The sequence below is a fragment of the Gambusia affinis genome, linkage group LG18 (genome assembly GCF_019740435.1).
Source record: "Gambusia affinis linkage group LG18, SWU_Gaff_1.0, whole genome shotgun sequence".
In the NCBI taxonomy this organism is placed as follows: Eukaryota; Metazoa; Chordata; class Actinopteri; order Cyprinodontiformes; family Poeciliidae; genus Gambusia; species Gambusia affinis.
In genome coordinates this window covers 9,532,336-9,544,999 of record NC_057885.1, presented here as the reverse complement: position 1 = coordinate 9,544,999, position 12,664 = coordinate 9,532,336, and the positions used below count along the sequence as shown (strand labels likewise).

Sequence of the window (12,664 nt, the reverse complement as noted above, 5' to 3'; positions counted from 1 at the left end):
ACTAGCACCTAGTTAGCGTTAGCCTCAACAACTTTCTGTGACAGAATGTAATGATGTCTTCGTGTGACTCAAAACTTTTTCCCGACAGAAAAGTCCTACAAGAAAAACAAACTAAATATTAACGTATTCAAGGCCAACTTACATATTTTCTTATGAATGTAGTGCATTTTGAGTTTTAGGTACATAAATGTAATATTTTTTAAGTCAGGCACCCTGATTAAGTGTCCAAATTGACCAATGCTTTGTTGCCGATGTGAAATAAACAAATGTATTATTTTTAAGTTCAATTTTTAACAGCAAAGTTCATAGAAATATTTTTCCATCGGAATGACATTGCAAAAAACATTTTTTCAGACTCAAATCTCCAGTTTTCAATTATTTTTAGCTAATTTTACAACCACATAAAATTGGTTATGTAATATTATTTCTGAAATTGATATTAGAAATATTAATTTCTGATATTAATCAGAAATTAATATAGAGAATTAATTTCTGACAGTTTTACAGATATCAAGCTTGAAATGTGGATGGTTAGATGGGAAAACTGATCAAACTGATACAGCTTTAATAAATGGAAAGAACTAAAATCATAAAGATTGATTTTTTTTTCCCCAAATTTTGTTTGAACTCTTTTTTATTAATGCCAAGCATCATAACATAATATTGACATCTGCCAGATGCTCCATGCCAGTCGAGTATCATCTTTCAGATTGTTGGTGGAGCAAATATTTCAAAAACACTTCTCAGGGAAAATATGATATATATATATAAAAAATAAATAAATACAGCACATGGCAGAAAATGTAAATACTGAAACTACAAGAAAACCTAAAAAAAATGTAACAAGTCAATAGAGTGAAAAATATTATGGGCATTCCTGAGGCGCCTCTTCCTGAATGCTGGAAAGTGACACTTTACAAAATGAGCGCTGAATGTTTTAGGGTATATCTCATGGTAATAAAAATAAAAGGAATGAAAGAGCGAAAAAGGAGAATCAGAACTCTACTGTCTGATTTTGATTGCAATACCTCGGCCATGTTGATGAGCCCCAGAGCCAGGGTCTTGTAGCCCAGGATGGTCCGGTTCTTGTATCTCTTCCGCCGCTGCAGCATGATCTGAAGCTTGTTGGCATCCCTCTTCAAGAAATGTGGGTACTGCAGATACAAACACACACACACACACCCACACACACACACACACACACACATTACAGGTGAGCAGATGAACTGCTATATGGGTACATAGCGATAAAACAGTTACACTGATGCCTGAATAATTAGATGGATCTTAATGGGTTGTTGCAGGAGACTTTATCACCTCCTGAATTTCTCCATGTTCTCCCCCAGCACCAAACCACTTAGTCACACCCAAACTATGACATAACCTGGCATTAAGGATCTCACCGGATGAACTATAATTGGAACAAACTGGCTCCTGGACCAACGTTGAAAGCCATGACAAGACTCTGCTGCTCAGTTTTAATAGGCTCCTCCGCTGCTGCAGCGCCGCGGACGCTATAGCCGGTTTAATGTATAATGTATAACGTCTGGCTCAGTGCGCACGCCACAATCCACAGGGAGACACATTCTGACCTTTTCACAGCGTTCAGCACCGGGAGAATAAGGATGGGATGATTTGGAGCAGAAGAAACGCTGCGGGGAAGTAGATTAACCGTTCTCTGCGTGAGTGCACAGAGTATATGTCAGAGAGAGGCAAATGTGCATGATCTCCATATAAATAACACCGGATTTAATTTTTTGTTTTTTTACGTTTGGAAAACTGCAGCAGATTGGTCACACTACTAGCAGGTGCTTTTTTTTGTGTGTTTTCGATGAATAGCAGAGTGGGGGCGCGGCGGTTCCCTGATGGGTGTGTGTGTTCGAGTCGGTACCTGCAGGGAGAAGGTGAGCTGTAAGTCGGTCTCCGTCAGTCCTGCAGAGGAGAGGAGGATCTCATTGGAGCGCAAGATCCGTTTGGAGCCCTGATGAGGAGACGGAAAGAGGAGATGAGTGAATCTGAAGGAAACGATTTGCTGTTGCACAGAGAAAGTCCTAAACTTAGTGGAGAGAAACAACGCTGGAAAACAGAATATATTGGCTTAGAAGGATGGAAAATGAGGCAGACATCAACAAGAATATTTCAAGAAGAGAACAACTTTGAAAAACTAAGACAGAGAGAAAGGGAACTTCTTTCTTTTTTTTTTAGCAATTCCAGTGCGGTGCTTTGACCAACATGCAAAATGTGAGCAACAACCCAAATCTGAAACTGTCCTTCGCCCTGAACGTGTTACCAACGCTTGCCACACTTTTCAAATTTGTGTGAAAACTGACAGCCAATCCAGAAAGGAAACACTAGTGAAATCTGTGGATTCAACATGACAAAATGTGATAAACAAGTTCTCTGATTTCATCTACGTTAACTTTACCTTCCCCCCTGTCTGAATCAGCTGCCGGCTAGAAGTAAGGGCTACACACACTAAGAAACAAAGCCTATCAGCTCTGCTATGTCCCTGGGTAATTTAAAGTAAGCGTCCTTGGCAGAGTGTCAGGGAGGAAGTGCATCCAGACCCAATAACCTGCCTGGATAAAAAACAACAATGAGAAACTTTCCAGAAGGAAAAAAATACAAAAACAGAAAAGTTTTTTTTTTTTTTGGCTTGTTCAGCAACTTGGAAACATCTACTGGGCTACTTTTTTTGGCTCTCTCAATAAAAGCAAACCTCAAGCCTTTAAGTCCTATAATTGGATTTTCCTGATTAAAGCGGCAGACATAATTGCTAAATGCAAGCTAAGTTAACTAAGGAGAACCTTGTTTGTAAGATTTAAGAAGACATGGCCATTTTGGTTGGCCCTGTAGTTTTCGTCTGGTGAGAAGATTGGAAGTAAACCGCAACATTTTCTTGGTTTCCCCTGAAGCTGTTGTTGCCGTCGTACCTGCAGCTTGACGGCGATGACCACCGAAGTGAGATCTTTGTCCAGCTCCTTCAGCATGATCAGCTTCTTCAGGGTCAGGTTGAAGAGCCTGCAGGACAAACAACAACATGAGATCAGATCCAATACTCAGCGTGCACCTCAGGCAGAGTTCACAGTAAAAGCAAAAATGATCAACAAGCCAAAAGCGATCCATTTGTTCCCCACAGAGCTCGGCCCTTTGAAGAGGTTCTTTGAGAGAGAAATTAACCACTTTGATGCCAGTTTTATCAGCCTCCCCTTATATTTCTGTCTGGCTTATTGCTTCATTTATACCAGCGGGCATCTTCTGACAGGAAAAGAAATCGCAGCATTTTCTGAAGTAAAAAACCCCAAAAACAAAACAAAACTGATGCACAAAAAGATGGATTCTTATTGATTAGATTATCTAGAATTGAAATAAGGACTGATTTTCAAGATGAGATGCTCCAATCTTAAAATTGGGTCAGATTTTTTTTTTTTTTTACATTTACAATTTAGTTACAAACTTGGCAAAGATGCACCTTTAACAAGGTCTGCAAAATATATTACAAAGCTCTATAACCACTGAAAAAAATACATCAGTTGAATTTTATTATATTTACTTAAAACAGAAAAACAAAAAAAGCATAATCACAAAGTGTAAAAAAAAAAAAAGTACAATGTTCTCTTTGCAATTATATGGGATGATGTGAACTTTGACTAGACCATTCTAACACATGTACATGCTTTGATCTGAATCCTTCCACTGTAAAATTTGCCACTTGAGTTACTTGCCTTTTATTTCATGATTATGTGCCATTTGTCACATGGTGGTTAAATTCCACTAGTAATGATATATTTTTAAAATTGTTTCTGGTTATGATCTGAACAAAGACATGCTGCCACAAGTCAATCCAACCCTTTGTTACTGAGATTATGAGACATTTTTATTCTAAACACATGAAACTCGCCAAATGAAGCCTATATCTGTTTAATTTCAGGGTGAAGAGTAACAAACTGTTCTGCTACGGTGCAGAGATTTTAATTCCTCCCTCTGAAGAAGCACGTTTGACTCAAACGAAAACTGAAATTAAAAGGAGGCGTCGAAGGCTCGGCAGTTTATCTGACGACAAGATGCTGCAAAGATTCTCTCCAGCCCACGACTCAGACTGAAAATAGTTTTGCTATTTTTGTTGGGAAGTGAAGTCTCTTTTATTTCCCCGACTGAAGATGACAATTACATCAGAACAAAACCCTCGAATCCAAAACTGCGACTCTTCGCGTCAAAGGAATGAAAGGACATGAACTGAAGGCCAAAGCAGAGCTGAGACACTTGAACTGTTCAAAGGCACAAAGAGGTAGGTCTTCTAAGATGCACTGCAAGAGCTGAAAGTGAATCAGACAAACCCGAGCTGAAGAGTCAGAGGGTCAACAGTGAGGAGCGAGACAGAAAAAGTACACATAAAATCATAAACAGAAAATGATTAGAGAAAAGATGGGAAAACCAAGAGGAAATAAAAAGGGAAGATTTTAATTCTAAGTATTATGTATGTTTTGGTCTCTTTATTGTTCACTTTCTTAGTCTTGCTGGCACTTATATGGTTTTGATTGACAGGTTTTCGTGTTTTTGACCTCCATTGGTTAAAGCATTGGCATTTCGCATCACACAGTTTAGATAAATATTAATCGCTGTTGTTTGTATTGCGATTTGTTGTAAAACATGAATAAAGATCTGAATATGAAGCCGTCAGACAAAGAGAGAACGAGACATCAAAACCAGGAGAGATAATAAAAGAAGGAGACGTGGCAATGATGGCTGACAGTCTGAAAAATATGAGAAATAAAAATGAGGGAAAGAAAGAAAAATACTCCTTTTCTTCTGTCTTAGATGTAACAAAAACAACCAGAAGACCAACATGGATACATGAGCCAGAGATGAAAAGGTCACATGATGACATATGTGGAGAACTTCTGAAACCCAAACACACGGAGTCAACATTAATAACCGCTATGAAGATTAAAGGCAGAGCGAGTGGACAGAAAACTCACTCTCTCTCATTCAAAACGCATCTCTCCCAATCCTCCGCTGCCTCTCATCTCACCCAGACCTTCCACCGGATCCTCTCCGCTCACCCGCTTTCATCCCTCTCTAAGTGCTCGCGTTCCACGCGCTGAAAGGGGCAACTATTCTTCAACCGCTGATGAAACCGCTGAGACGACTCGGCTGCGCACACTCTGAGCCTCTCTCCTTGAAGCCGAGGCTTTCCGGCTCGCGATAAAAATGGACAACAAAAAAGGGAGGCTGAAGCTTTGAATACAATCAAATCAATCTTTGCTTACTGATAGAGACGGGGAGAGTTAAGTGTGCATCCAGCATCGGACTACCTTTAAGGTGCTTTAGTTGGGTTGCAGCACCGCATCATGGCTTATGTGCATTTCTTCGAACTCTCCATAAGCAAAACAGCTTAAAACATCTTTGAAGATGGAAAAATAAAATAAAAATCACATATTTTAAAAACCTCAGAGCTATCTTTTACAGGGTTTCTGCAGGTTTCACCAACTTAAATTTAAGACTTTTTAAGAGCAGTATGGATAAAATTTAAAACCTGTTTCACAACAGAAATGTACAAAAACACTGCATATTTTATATAGCAGTAATGCCAAGCGTTTTTGGATTTAATGTGCCAGTAGCAAAGACAAACATCATCCAGCTAACTGACGATGAATTTGCACTTAACGCCTGATAGATGCAAAAATGCTAGCTAGCTAGCTAGCATGGAGGTTCATCTGATGATCGGTTTGTTTACTAAACTCCATAATCAATGTTATGGAGTTACATAGATTATGTAACAGGTAGTTAGCGGTAGCATCAACCGCTTTGAATAACGGAACAGAATGAAGATGTCTGGATGCGACTCAAACATTTTTCTGATAGAAAAGTCCGGTGAGAAAAATAAACTATATAGATTGTGGTTTGGAGCAAACTGTCCAGCAACAACAAATTTAAGATCTTTAATGTCTTAAATTACGTATTTAAGGCCAACTTATGCAAGTGTCTTCAAGGCCTTGATTTTAGATGTACGACTTAAAATTTCTTTGACGTTTTAAGGATATGCAGACTCCCTGATCAAGTATCAGGCTCCAAGGTGTAGATTAAACCCAGGATTGATGTCTTCCTGACAGGCATCTGTATAGGTGCAATAAATCTTCCGGTGAATATGATTTGCCTTATATCCTTTCCATTTTGAGAGGCAGCAAATGTCGTCAGCGGAAGCTGCTCTGTAAGGTTTTTTTTTCCATCCATCACAGCCCTGATGAGACAGTTCATGTTTACGAGACCGCGGGGAGCTTCATCAAACTTCACAGCTGTGAGTTATCACCCTTATCACCGCTGAAAGTTCCTCAAACTCCTTAAAAACTGTATGTTATTGCTGATGTTAAGCATCGGAAATGTTTGCTGAGTCAGGGATGGAGAACAATTTAAAATCTCTGAAGAACATCTTAATTTATTGCAGCAATTCCAAGTGATGTTGCACATGATTAGTTCAGCTGTGAGTGCTTGGATGATGCAACGGCTGGATTGTTTCCAAAAGCCCCTGCAGATAAATTTACAGTAAACGGTACATCATTGTTGATCCGTGCCAGTGTGTTCTTCTTGCACAAGCTACTTTGCAGGTCCTAAAAGATTTTTGTTAGTGACTGAATTATTTTAGTAATCGATTATTTTGACAATTAGTTGGATAAAAAAAAAAAGGCACATTCTACAGATTTTACATTTAAGCCTTTTTTATACAATATTAGAAATACAATACATAAAACTAAAATAATCAGGTTATTTTTTATAATAAGAAAATAGACATCTTGTTGTCTAAAATGTGACAGCATTCTGAACTAGCTGAAGCTAAAACTATGCCACATGAAAAGTTTTGGCTATCTTAAATAGACAAAAAGAAAATACTTATCTGAAATAAAAATATATATGTTTTCTTAGTTTTTAATGCTCTGAATATTATTTTGTTCTCAGCATACATACTCCAGTTAACGATTCCTAAATTAGCTGATGATTATTCCAATCATCGATTAATCACCATAAATTCGATTAATCATTTCGGCTTTAAGTGCATGACATCGAGTTAAATATAAATGTATTTTGAAAAATTCCAACTACGAGTTAAAATCGATTTCCAACTTCTCTTGGACATTTTTTTTTGTTCTTTGTAACTTAAATCTCTTCTGTGCCCCCACTGCCACTCAATCGGAGTCCGGTCACCGAAGCCGCTGAAGGGGAATCGCATGGTAAAGGTCAAAACAGTCCGCCAACACTTCCTTTATGGTCCAGTTCTCACTTCTGGCTCGTCGCCTCAGGATCCCGTCACGGCGCCTCAGCGGCAGCCACTGCACGTCATTATCAATCAGAGCAAAAAGAAATGCCAAGGACAGCTGAGGATGACTCAAAGACAGATGAATCATTGTCTGATGACAACGGGAACAGGAGCTCCATCCTCAAGTGTGGAGGGTTTTGACTGGAAAATGCGAACCCAGGTTCTGCTTCCTTTCTTTCAGCACCAACAATGACGAACCAACCCGTACACAGCGGCGGTATAATTATAGGTTGCAGAGTGTAATTGGTGAAAAACAACAAACCCATTTGTCTTTGTGGGAGCCAAGCTAATCCAGGATTTTGATTAATTCCCAACAGGACTGAGCCCTGTCGGAGCCAAATCTATTTTTCATGCAGATAATTGGATCCCAGCCTTGGATACTCATGGTAAAACTCTGCACTTGTTGGTGTGCAGCAAATCTATTGTTGCCCTCTTCCAAGGTTCTTCTCTTTGTTTTCTCTCTTTCTTCATGTCCATCTGTGTTTTCTCTCTCAATTTTGTCACTCGGAACGGGAATTTGCCTTCGCAAGACGTCTGAAAAAACTAAACGGAAAGGATTTTGGGTAGATTTCGGGTGCTGTCCAGGGACGCATAAGAGGAAGAACCATCTCTGTTTGGATCCACGTGATTTCTTGCGTCTCATTGTTAGAACAACTGTCAACAATCTGATGGCCAAGCCACAACTACCACAAGTGAATGGGAACAAAAACGTTTGCTGAAGTTCCTCTAATGGCTACTGGTTCGACTCCAAAAAAAATAAAATGCTTCCCCTGAAAATCATGTATACAGCTTTTCCTTAGAACACATTAGTATCACTTCCTCTGTTGACAATCTGGTGTATTTTGCAAGCTATAGTTCCAAAGAAACAGTAAACTAGAAGTCCACTAGATTGGGGGAAGTTTATTAGGGAGAACAGTGGAGAATAAAATAGTTCATGCTCATCAAAAATAATTAATTTTGATTAAATAATGTGGATATGATCTAGTTCTCTTGGGTTAAATCTGAAAATGGACAAATTGAGATTTCTAAGTTCTGAAGGGTTCATATATTGAGTTTTAGGTTTTTGCATCAGATTTCTCCCTCTGAAAATAACTTAGTAATGGCTAAGATTTTGTGCTGATTTGGTTGAAGAAAATGCTATTTTCTGTCATCTATCAGTTTGTTGTGGACGATCAGGACACAGTAAGGTAAACCTGGGTGTCATGATGACTATGCCGATAATACAAAATATTGGAATAAAAACACTTGAAATCAACCCGGTGCATCAGGCGTTAGTCCCTTCGCTGTTGCAAGTCTTCAGCTTTTATCTCGTCAAACCAGGTCACTTTTTTTACAGGCTGCACAATGAAAATCAAGCACAAGGGAGAGAGTTTGCTGAAGAATCCATTAACAGTGTGTGTGTGTGTGTGTACGTTTATGCTTGTTGTTTACCGACTGAATACGTTTGTCGTAAAAAAAAGAAGAGAAAAACTCTATAGATCTATAGGACAGGCAGAAGAAAGCCCCCCCAAGTCTGAATCACTGCAGCTGAATAGATGCTTAATGCACCTTTGACAGATAACGCCTCGTATTTTCCCGGCAGTAGCTGATATTTGATTGTTTATTTGTTTAGAGAAAAAGGCCTGGGCGGATGAAACGAGGGGGCTGAAGGAGGCAGAGAACGGTTCGATAATGTCTGTGGGCAGACTGACCTATGATATTCTAGGAAGGCCCGTCTCTCGAGAAGCAAAAACAGCATGCCTGTCCAAGATGAAAGGTCCAACACACACACACACTCGAAAGACAACAAATGACATCTAGTGTGTGTTATAAAAGTCAGACTTATTTAAATGATTTATTCTTTAGTCGTGGCATGTTTAAATAATGAACGCGAGTACTCATGGTAGAACAAGCATCCAGATTAGCAATAGCCTTAGTTTGTTTCTCTTATAATTTAATCAATTAGATGGAGAGGAAATGCTCATTTTATCTAACACGCTACATATTAGGTAGCTTTTCATGCCTAAATAATTCATAGAATAAGAAGGGAAGTGCTGTATCCTCCAGAAGTACTCTTTAACCTTTTCACATCTTTGTCAAGCTACAACAAATAAGCTTGCATATTATTAAACTCTAAAAAGTGTTCTTTGTATTTGTATTCAGTCCCATTCAAAGTCCAAAGCCCAACTTGATCTAGGACTTGGTTGCTGTCCATCAAATGTGACTGAACTTTGATTATCTTGCAAACAAGAAGGGGCATAAACTTCAGTCTCTAGATATGCAGAGCCAATAGAGCCATAACCCCAAAATGAAAGGTGGTTCTACAAAGTATTGACTAAGAAGAGCTGAATACAAATCCATACCAGTCTGATGGACTGGTGACCTTAATCAACCTGTATTGTACAAGGTCTTGCCCAGTGACCACTAGAGGTAGGTACTCTACCTTGTTAGAATAAATACGTATAACAATGAACAGATTTTTTATTTAGTCAACTTTATCTTTTTTCTCTCCCTTCTATATCCTCCTTGCCTGTAATTTTTCTTCTTCACAGCCTGTATTTCCTATTATCGCACACTGGCCATCTTCCCCCTTTCCTTCCTTCACACTTGATCCAACTCTTGTCAACATAACTTCACCTCTTCCCTGACTTAAAGACGTCAAGAAGACAACTGCTGTCCTCCCTCCCTTACATATCAGTAACTCTCCTTCCCCAAAGCGCCTGCTTCATGTCGTCTCCTAAAGTAACACGCCGTTCCCTCAGAGGTGCCGATCAATGGCGGTGTCGGGGCCCGTCACCGTCCAGCCTTCCCCTTTTTTACGAGCTGCTTGGGTTCGTCTCCTTCAAACTCATTATTATTCCATCACATGGATTAGTCTGTGCGGAACACAAAGCCGGGCCAAGGCCGTTTCTCATTCGGACAACAGAGCAACACGCACTCACTTCGGTCCAATGTCTTACAGATGATAGAACGCACAAGTTGTTAACTGAAAAAGGAGTCAAAGTCTTCAGCTTACACCACCTAATTAAAGTATGAGTAACTCCAACGTACCACTTAGTTACTAAGTTACATTAAGACAGACAAGTATTTACATCAAGTTACACCAACGCTTTAAAACAATGCAGATTCAGAACGGCCAGAGTTTTCAGTCATACTATTCCTGCATTTAAAATCCTTTAATGAGGTATGAACGGAAGTGCTAATGTTAGTAGCTTTCTCCATTGAACGGACAAAAAGAGCAACACAATGCTGCCCCTCCCCCACCTGTCACTGCACAATTAAATAAGTTAAATAAGGGAGAATTTCATGATCAAGGTCACTCACTGTTCTTGAAGAGCAAATCATTTTTCCAACATCAATGAGTAAACTTTAAACATTTCCTTCCCAATTCAGCCCTGTCTACCACTGTTATTTCTATGACATATAACAAAAAGGTACAAAACATTAATTTACTCTGCACAATAAACACCTGATTAAAATACCATAACATTCAGCAAATGTTTATTTTATATATGTGCTGACAAGTTCAAAATAAGAATAAATAAAAGGTAGTCAACAGTGTTAATTTTAGTCTAATGGTCACTTTTGTTATCTTAGTAGTAGGAAAATGACTCTTGTTTTTTGACAAAAATTTGTCAAAGCACATTATACGATTTTAATTTTAGTGTTAATACTGTACAAATCTGATAGTACTTCAGGCTAACAAAGAAACTTGTGTTTAATGCCCAGTTATTGCAGGCTTATAATTGTAGAAATGCATAAAGTTTGGCAATATGATTTAGAATAATCCAGTGAAGCAGCAACTTCAACAACATCTTTGATTACCATTTCAAACTCCACAGTTTGCTGATCCAGTTCTATAAACCCTTTAATGGGAAAAAACCAATTCATTATAGCTAATGTCCAGAAAAGAAAGAAACTTTAGAACAAGACGGGGGGAAAAGAAAAGTGACCTCCTTCAAAACTGTCACTTAGAGCGCTGATCAATAACTCCTGCTGCAGAGCACATTTGTAGGTTCGCCATGAACCTTGAGCAGACAGACATTTCATTTTACGACAGACTGATCCAACTCTCAAGGTGAGCATCATTGCTACAGGATAGAAGCTGTTTTCACCCGCAGACCAAACAGCATTCAGCTGTCCTCTTAGGGAGAACGTGTGAATGAAACATGAGGCTCCATAATTACAGTCACAGAACTCAGAAAACATTGTTTTTAGTCCAATCCATATAATTATGGTTACCACTGATTGGATGGCATGTGATGGTTTGTTGCTAAGAGAAATAAAAGTTACATTTACAGATATTTTGGAGGTGTTGACTAACAGCTTGTGAAGTCTTAGTGATGCTCCTGGATTTGATGACTGTGTATATAAATATAAAGTTGAAGATGTGACGCCCTGCCTTGCATGCTCAATTCAATTTTACTTTTGAACTACTGAAAACTTATATATAATCTTCAAATTTCAGCGAATAAACCATTACGTGCATGTGCTTGCATATGCAACACGATAGTAATCATGTTTTTAGGTTGAACTTTTTGACTTTCATGCAAAAAACAGTAACTGATTTTGTTTAACAAGGTTTAAAAATGGAACATTTAACACAAAAATTGGCTTTTAATTCAACCCTGCGGCTCCCACACAATCAAAAACTCCTAACGCACATTAATTGCAAGCGCTGCCCTTATTAAAAAAGATCAATGACTTAATAATATTCATATTAGACTGTAAGCGGTGTGTAAACACCTTTCTACTCACTCTGTCTGTGCTTCACCTTCATGGAAAACAACAACCTAAAGGTGTTAAGAGCAAAGAAAATGACTGTTTCACTAATTACCATGAAAAAACCTGCCAAACACTAAAACAACAGGTAGACCAACACCGACAGAAAGCATAGTTTAGGCTTTGATCCTCGGCTGCTGTGTGTTTGTCTTTGAAAGTGGATGTGTGTGTGTGTGTGTGTAATGCTTAAAGTGAGAGTCAGAGATAATGCGGCTCAAAAACCTCGACTGGGCAGCTTTTGATCCTCGAGGGCATCAATAAGTTCATCGGCAGTCTCCACCTCAAAAGTGAACACACCAGGACTCATACAAATGAACCTGGCCATTAAATCCACAAAGCACTCCGACAAAGAGAAACACTTTAATCAAGGCAGCGACAGAAAAAGAAAACAAAACCAAAAAGAGTTTTGACCGAAAGGAAGAAAAACTATGACAGAATAAACATCTAGAGTGGATGCTTACAGGCAGCCAAAATAACGAGCACTTGGTTCATCACAAACATTCCTAAAATAGCTCCTGGTTGAGTGGATCCAGCCTCTAAAGATGTCAACATGGCAGGGCAGAATGCATTTCCCTCGCCGACTTTTGTAAG

General features: G+C 38.9%; 1 protein-coding gene across 1 annotated transcript in view; it reads right to left on the bottom strand.

Annotated features, from left to right (window-relative positions):
• LOC122820133 (phosphofurin acidic cluster sorting protein 1-like) overlaps positions 1–12,664 on the bottom strand; it is a 62,204-nt gene that overhangs the window by 21,148 nt on the left and 28,392 nt on the right. Inside the window, exons 3-5 of the mRNA XM_044097313.1 lie at positions 2,934–3,021; positions 1,892–1,981; positions 1,029–1,154 (exon numbers count right to left, since the gene is read on the bottom strand). Of these exons, the coding sequence (XP_043953248.1) occupies positions 1,029–1,154; positions 1,892–1,981; positions 2,934–3,021 (304 nt within the window). The remainder of the gene's footprint in view (positions 1–1,028; positions 1,155–1,891; positions 1,982–2,933; positions 3,022–12,664) is intronic.